Source organism: Vanacampus margaritifer, chromosome 12 (genome assembly GCF_051991255.1).
Source record: "Vanacampus margaritifer isolate UIUO_Vmar chromosome 12, RoL_Vmar_1.0, whole genome shotgun sequence".
NCBI classification, from domain to species: Eukaryota; Metazoa; Chordata; class Actinopteri; order Syngnathiformes; family Syngnathidae; genus Vanacampus; species Vanacampus margaritifer.
This window is the reverse complement of record NC_135443.1, coordinates 17,168,864-17,176,286: the sequence shown is the minus strand read 5'-3', so window position 1 is coordinate 17,176,286 and position 7,423 is coordinate 17,168,864. Positions and strand designations below refer to the sequence as shown.

At 36.4% G+C, this 7,423-nt stretch overlaps 1 protein-coding gene across 2 annotated transcripts; it reads right to left on the bottom strand.

The window, feature by feature from the left end:
• Positions 1-1,254: 1,254 nt before the first annotated feature.
• Positions 1,255-6,957, bottom strand: ap3m1 (adaptor related protein complex 3 subunit mu 1). Of its 2 annotated transcripts, none has more exons than XM_077581777.1 (9): positions 6,689-6,957; positions 6,086-6,363; positions 5,311-5,482; positions 5,095-5,232; positions 4,601-4,686; positions 3,410-3,543; positions 3,123-3,330; positions 2,124-2,268; positions 1,255-2,064 (listed from the first exon to the last, which is right to left on the bottom strand). In XM_077581777.1, the coding sequence occupies exons 2-9, from the start codon at positions 6,356-6,358 to the stop codon at positions 1,964-1,966; spliced, it is 1,257 nt and encodes a 418-aa protein (XP_077437903.1). In that variant the 5' UTR covers positions 6,359-6,363; positions 6,689-6,957; the 3' UTR covers positions 1,255-1,963. The 2 variants fall into 2 exon arrangements, with proteins under 2 accessions (XP_077437903.1, XP_077437904.1); XM_077581778.1 differs by lacking the exon at positions 6,689-6,957 and adding an exon at positions 6,654-6,676.
• Between the last annotated feature and the right edge of the window lie 466 nt (positions 6,958-7,423).

The following is a 7,423-nucleotide window of genomic DNA, read 5'->3' as shown; positions in this document are numbered from 1 at the left end:
GTGGATATTTAAAATGAAAAAAAAAAAGTATACACACCCCTGTTCTATGGAAGTGTATTGCATTTACTTTTCTGGCAAAATTTGGGGGTTGGACTTTGTTTTTATTATTATTATTATTTCAGTTTTAATTGAATAATTTGTTTTCATTTTTTTCTGATTTTTGTTTTTAATGTTTCTGTCATTTAAAAATATTCTGAAAAACAGTACTTTATTTCTTAAAAAAAACAAAAAAACATTAAAAATATTCTACAAAGTATATTAAATAAAATATTTTTTTAATTACTAAAAAAAAACAAAGCCTCCAAAAATTGCACACATACACTCACACAAAATAAAATAAAAAATAAAGATTTTTTCCGTACAGTTAAAATGCCAGGTTTTTGTGGTATAAGATGAAACCAAGACAAATCTTTTTAAAGCTTTGTCCGCTGTAACCTGTACAACTTGATTGAATTTTAAAACAAGTTGCACAAGTCTGCACACCCTCTTAGAATGAATTTATCACATTTAAACTCATGTTAAACAAGCGTTAGCACACTCCTGCCACCATTTTAAGTGCCTCTGATTGACCCTAAAATGAAGTTCAGCTTTTATAGTAGGCTTTTTACAGTATCATGCAATACAAGCAAGAGTACACTCTGAACTGGCTGCCAAACAACGGGCATTGTGTAAGAGTACGGAGTACCTATGTCAATTATTAATTAATGTATAATTATATATCATATAACCGTTATTTTTTATTGATGTAAAATTGAGTAACGACATTTTCTAACTTTACTGCAAAAGAGCCAAGAAATGTTACATTTTATACGAGATTAGATTTAGAAATATACTTCAGTTGTTAGTTTTTAAAATAGTTGTAATCTTCCATTTTCTTCTGCTTGTCACTGAATCAGAATAAATTAAATACTTATCACCCTTTGACAGAATTTCATAGCATTTGAAAAGCATCAGAATGATTTAATACACAATTTCCAGTTATCTGTTAGAAACATACTTAATTTGGTTAATTCAACCTATTTTACCTTGCCGTTTTGACTTCTCTGTGATTTTTAGATACATTTTTTATATGATTTCATTTCATGTATGGTGTCCTAATGTGTTCTGAAGTCATCTTAAAGTTATGTGTATAATTTTGATTGTTACAAAATTCACAGTCCTGCTTCATTAGGGAGTGAAAAAAAAACCTTAGGGAAAATGTTGGGAAACACAGCACAAAAGGAACGTAAAAGAAGCACACACAAACAAGAAGAGGACATTTTACAATGTCAAAAGAATTTTATAAGGCCACTTGTGCACTGAAGTTCATACTGATGGGAGCATTTGACTTTTTTTTTTCCATAGAGAAAGTTGTGCAAATGCTAGGCTAAGATAGAAAATTGTGTTCAATAACACATAAAGGTTGTGCATATTTCTAAGCAGGTGCTCCCCACAGCCGATCACAGCCTGACATAATGCAGATAATACTTGCTTATCTTGTTATAAAGTTCTGAAGGAAGCACCTTACAAGGCCACATAAACAGAGTCAAAGTGTGCAAATAAAATGGTGTAGTTCTTCACAATGTAAGTAGAAAAAATTATGCGCAGAAAGGCAACATGCAAGCAATATTTCAATAATGATTGTGTGGGCTCAGTGCCCATTTACAATGCAACATATTCCCTTCAGCAAAACGACATTTGGAGGAATTGGTCACATGGCTGATTTATATCATTATTATTCTTATTATTATTATTATTATTATTATTATTATTATTATTATTATTATTATTATTATTATTATTATTATTAAGGCTTCCCTCCAGAGGCCAAACATAAGCTGCTTGATATATACAGAGCCTGTAATGCCATAAAATTGATTTAATAAATAACTGTTAGAATGCAAAAATATTTGTTAATAACGCTGAGGTTTGGATAGATTTGGAGCGCCGGGCCTGGAGCGTTGACTGTCGAGTTGTGATTGAGTCAGGTCCGCACTTGGAACTTCCCAGCTTTGGTAAGGTATTTCACCCCTTTAAAGGGTTTGTACTTCTCCCCGTACATGTCCAGACGGTTCACTTTTAGACCTACAGAGAATCAATTGTTAGAACGTCACATTGTGACATTCCCCGTTGATTGCAATCACCTGATATGGCCAATTGCTGAATCTTCATGTCGATGTTAAGCGAGGGGTTCTCCTCGGGTTTCGGAGCGCCCGACTGCACGCTCAGGCTGCCTCGCAGGTTCGGAAGCTTCTGTGGGTTCAGCTTCCCCACGTCCCAAACCAAAACCTACAAACACAGACGGATAATGTTAGTGTCACAACTAAAAACTTACCTGACCCTCAATAAGTGGAAGAAAATTGATAGATGGAAATAAAAACGTTTTGAAGTACATGCATATGTTTTTAGATGAGTAGCATGAAAAGTAGAACGGTAACTAGATTAAGTGCAATTTCTGGAGAAATTGTGTGGGAAATGCTGAAAGCTGAATGCTAAGAATTGAATGTATGTGGAATGCTTAGGAAGTAAATTGAGAGATAAATTATAAAATGATGACCTCCTGGTTACTGGACAATGCACTTTACCAACTGTGCCACCGAGCAGTATCACACACCTGGTAATGGTGATAAATTATACATATGGAAGTGGGCGTGGAAAGTGATACTTAGAAAAAGTTCAATGTCTGTCCCATTAAAAATGAATGGCAAAAAGTTGATATTTAACGTTACTGTAAGTAATGTGGAATCAGACGACAGGCGTAAATTTTTGAAGCAAGTTGAAATTTGAACAGTGTAGATCGGAGGCATTATGTGGGAGTTGTTACACGGTAAAAAAGTATGGAGGATAAAAATCACAATAACATATGATGGAAAGCTTCAGCATTCCCACGATGAGGAATAATTGTTTGTTTTCTGATCAGTGACTTATTTGATGCATGAACATGGTTTTAAAAAAAAGTGACTTCTACTTGCATTTTATGTTAAATGCTGAGTATTTAGAATAGAATTGTAAACTGCGTTATGATGTCAGCCAAATGACTGCTTCCATTGTACTTTTCGGAGCGGCATACAATAACTCCTCAGTCCCTGATTCACTGGCAAGACCCGAAAGTATGGCATCTTAAGTGCTGAGTGTGCATTCACCTTGGAGGCTAGGTCATATGTGTAGTTGCCCTGCGTGGCAGTGAGGTTGGCACTGAGTACGGCTTTGGGCATGTGGATGGTGACCAGCAAGCCCTCCACCGTCTTCCCCATCGTCTGCTTGGGCCCGATTGTGATGTCCAGACGGCCGCAGGAGCCCGTCTCCATGAAACTGATGTTCTGCTTCACGTACACCGGGATGGCCACCAGACTGAGGTAGTAGGAAAAGTGACCCGGGCTGTTTTTGTATGGAAAACAAAAACTGCACATTCACAATTGTCTGCGCTTACTTTTGTGAGCTGACGTGATAAGTCATGAGGGTGAAGTTGCCGTCGGGCGGGATGAACGAGAGGACGTGCTCCGACTCCCAGCGCTTGAACCGCACACACGGGTGAAAGCTGACATCGTCCAGGAGGCGGGGATTCTTTAATGCACGATGCAACGACAGGGTTTGTAATTAATTGCTTTATTTCCACAGTTAACCCACGATTAATCGCACGTTACATCTGTTCTAAATGTACAATAAAATATTGTTTTGAAGTTTTTCATACTCTTACGATTTAACATAAAAGTGGACAAATATTTTTTTACGAAATACAAATGTGGTTGTTGTATCTTTCAGTTCATTGATTTAGTAATTTTATAGTAATTCATAAAGTTATTTGAAGTTAACTATTTTACTGCCAAATGTTATCCAAAAAACAGCCCCTACACAGTGCCAGCCGATTTCGAGCATTTTCACTCATTATTGAAGGCAAACAGAATATTGTGTGCTATGACGACATAAACATGGTGGATACCATATGGTGATTGAATTCCAATCTTTCATTAGAAAAAAAAGTATGATTTTTCTTTATTCCTTTCCCTTTAGTATTCACCATTTGAAAATAGGTCATTTAAGTGACATTGAGTGAAAATGGAAAAAATAAGGAGAAAACAAGCTTTTTGTGAAAAGATACATTTTCCGCACAACAGTGACTTTGACACTAATATTTTTTGTTTAGTGATGCTCTGTGAATTAGATTTAATATGACAAACGCTTTGATCATTCACGTCACGTTCTATTTCCTAAGATCCGCCATGTTTTCCTGTTATTTGATACGCGGGAGCCCGCTGACAAATACAATGCTGCCATCTGCTGGTCATAGTTAGTGGGTGTTTTGGGATTTTCACAACTCCATTCACAAACTAGCGCTGCACAAGACGTTGCACTGTCCATTGGGGGAGAAAAAACATAGTTGACGTCAATTGACGTTATCGCCGGCATTCATGGGGATTTTAGTAAACGGCAATAAACGTTCTTGGAGGTAAAATAGTTGAAAAGCTATGCTAAATAGTTAAAAGGAGCGTGAAACATTGAGTCATAGATATCTTGAAGTAATTTTCCGCCACTAGGTGGCATAATGTTTCATGTTGGCAATAATGCATAAAATCATGATGCACAAACCACTGCATTGTATCTCTCAAAACCGAGCGCTCACCATGAAGGACAGCGTGAGGTCAGGCATCCCCGTGAGCCGGACGCAAGCTTCAATCACACCTTGAATCTCTGCAAACACCGTGGAACCTGAACAACAAGCCCAGTTTACACAGCATTAAGTAGAACCTTCAGGTTACATTTATTGACAATGTAAAAAAAATCTTCAAACATGGACAGCCCAGTTAATAAAAGTTTAATGACTATCTGATATTCTTTTACTGTAAAAGGCTTTGCGGCAGAGCAATTCTAAGCAAGTGGGTGACGCAAAATATTTTCTTCTTCCATTTATACAAAAAAAATGACTGTCAATAACTAAGTTAAGTGCAAATGTTATTTCATTTTAAGCCATTATTACATTTTCAAGAAATTATTACGTTATTGGGTGCTATAAGGAACTTTAAAAGAATAATCACCCTACTTTGAAATAGATTATATTATATAATAGTGCTCAGTGTAAAAACAGATGCGGTGTCTCAGTACGGAGCGTCTTCCAACCTGATTTGTCCAAAATGGCATCAATTTCCTCAATGACATCGAAGTATGCTTCATTATTGGTGTATTTAACACCAGCACGCCTCCAGGGGATATTGGACAACTGACCCGTTGGGAGCGTGTCTCCAACATTGCTCCCCCCTAAGGAGAAACACAACAAAAGTTTTGGACTCCGTTCCCACACATTTGGAGATAAGTAAACGTCAGCCATCTGTTTACCCGTGAGAGTATTGACGACCGTTCGGAGAATGGTGGGAGGCCTGATCATCTCCTTGAGGACGTTGGACTCAGTTGCTAGCGGAAAGCCATTGTCGAGCATCTCTTCGAGGATCTCGTACACCGTCACCAGGTTGTCTTTGATCACGAATTCGGAGCATTCGCCAAAGTAGTCCTGTTGTATGCAAAGCTGTTTGAGCATTTGGTCGATATCGTTGGTTCTTTGACATTTTACAATCAGGAAATTGAAATTACAAGAATAGACAATTGCCATTAATTTTATGTAATTTTAAGAAAAAATTCTATATTTGGATCTGTATAGGCCTCTACTGTACATGGACCTTAAACTAGATATCAAGGATAGCGAATAATTGTAAAAAATATATATATATATATATATATATATATATATATATATATATATATATATATATATATATATTTTTTTTTTTTTTAAATCCTTCATAGATCTTTATATAAAACTGAAATGGAAATGGCCCCTGCACAGTGGTTATGGAAAGTCTACACACCCCTCTTCAGGTGCCAAATGAGACCAAGATCAATATTTTTAAAACCCTTTCCACCATTAGTGTGACTTGTATGTAGAACTCAATTGGATTAAAAATATATGTTTTCAAGAGAGGACGCACAAATAAGCACCTGAAATAATGTCACACAAATATGTGCACTCTATAGTAACCAATCACATTCAAACTTATCAGTACACACTGACACCATAAATTTGAGCTGTAGGTTTCCCACCTATGCTGTGACTTACCTGAAGAGTGTCTGCAACCCTGTGCAGGAATTCAATGACAAAAAGTGGAGGCACTTCAGTCTGGATGACAGCGAGGAAGAAGAGTTTCCCTCTGTATATATTAATGAGATAGTGATGCGGGGTCTGCAGGATAGGAGGCACATTCTCGCGTTCCAGCGCCTTCTCCTTGGCTTCGAAGAAGTAGTCACACACGCTCCGGTTGATGACGCTCTTCCAGTGTTTCTCCAGGAAGATGTCTCCCGTGTAATTGATTAGGAACAAACTGTGGATCATCTCAGCTGAAACAATAAGGAGATTGTTGTTGTGTTGTGTTGATGGCAACAAAGCAAGGTAACAAGCGCGCACGTCAATACTTTTAAAGCATTCATATTCATTCTAAATTATAATTCTTTGTTTTCATTTTAATTCAAAAGTTATGTCACATTGTGCCAAATCTGAACAACTCGCTCAGACAACAGAGTTTACTTCAACTAGTTCCTGAATTTACAGTTTATGGATTACGGTATATTTATACGATCTACAACAATGTACAAGAATCGCTAAACTACAAATACAGAAAAGCCCTAACCGTAGAAACGTTCGGTGTAATATTTTAACTTTTACCTGCTGACTGTAGTTTGGTCGACAAACAGTGACGATGTTGCCACCAGACAGGGAAGTCCTAGCGAATGCCTGCTCCAGTGAAACACATAAACGACTTGAGTCACTATTTTATGGCAACAAATTGAAGAAACTAGAAATCAGATTGGATGTATGTTTTTTAAATCCCTAAAATAATAATATCAGTATTTAAGGGGCTTTCGAGGCTACTGTTTCCCCCCGCAGGCACATTTAAAGACTGCTGTACCTGCTCTGCTCAATAAAAGTTTCTTGTGTTAACCCTCAGTTACGTCTTTCAGGATTTTCCTTACACAAAATGTAGACGTCACAAAAGAGTATAACATTCTCATGTCAAGCGCGAACAAAAAAAAAAATACGACTAAGACATGTTATTGTACATTTATATGTTTGGAGGCAAATTATTAATTTTCACTCTTTTAAATATAGATAACCTATGGAAACAGATGTGTCGAAATTTGGCATTGCACAATAATCCGAAAAAGAGCTTTAGCAAGTTCCCTATTTTTCCTTTCCTAGTCTTCTAGAATTACAAATAACCGTAAAACACAACAAATTTTCTCTAGAAGCAGCGGCTTTTCAAAAACACACATAGAGTGCCCTTAATCAGCTATATTTATTTTATAGTTATCTTAGTTTTAGAAAAGTGTAACTCAAAAAGGCGCATTCTTATTTATAATAATAATAATAATAATAATAATAATAATAATAATAATAATA

Bases quoted from the DNA above. Each gene is read 5' to 3' on its own strand.
- ap3m1 (XM_077581777.1), bottom strand. From the start codon at position 6,358: ATGATCCACAGTTTGTTCCTAATCAATTACACGGGAGACATCTTCCTG. The intron at 3,544-4,600 runs GTGAGCGCTCGG...CGTGCATTAAAG, and splicing joins ACCTCACGCTGTCCTTCATG to AATCCCCGCCTCCTGGACGA. The intron at 3,331-3,409 runs GTAAGCGCAGAC...CTACTACCTCAG, and splicing joins TATCACGTCAGCTCACAAAA to TCTGGTGGCCATCCCGGTGT.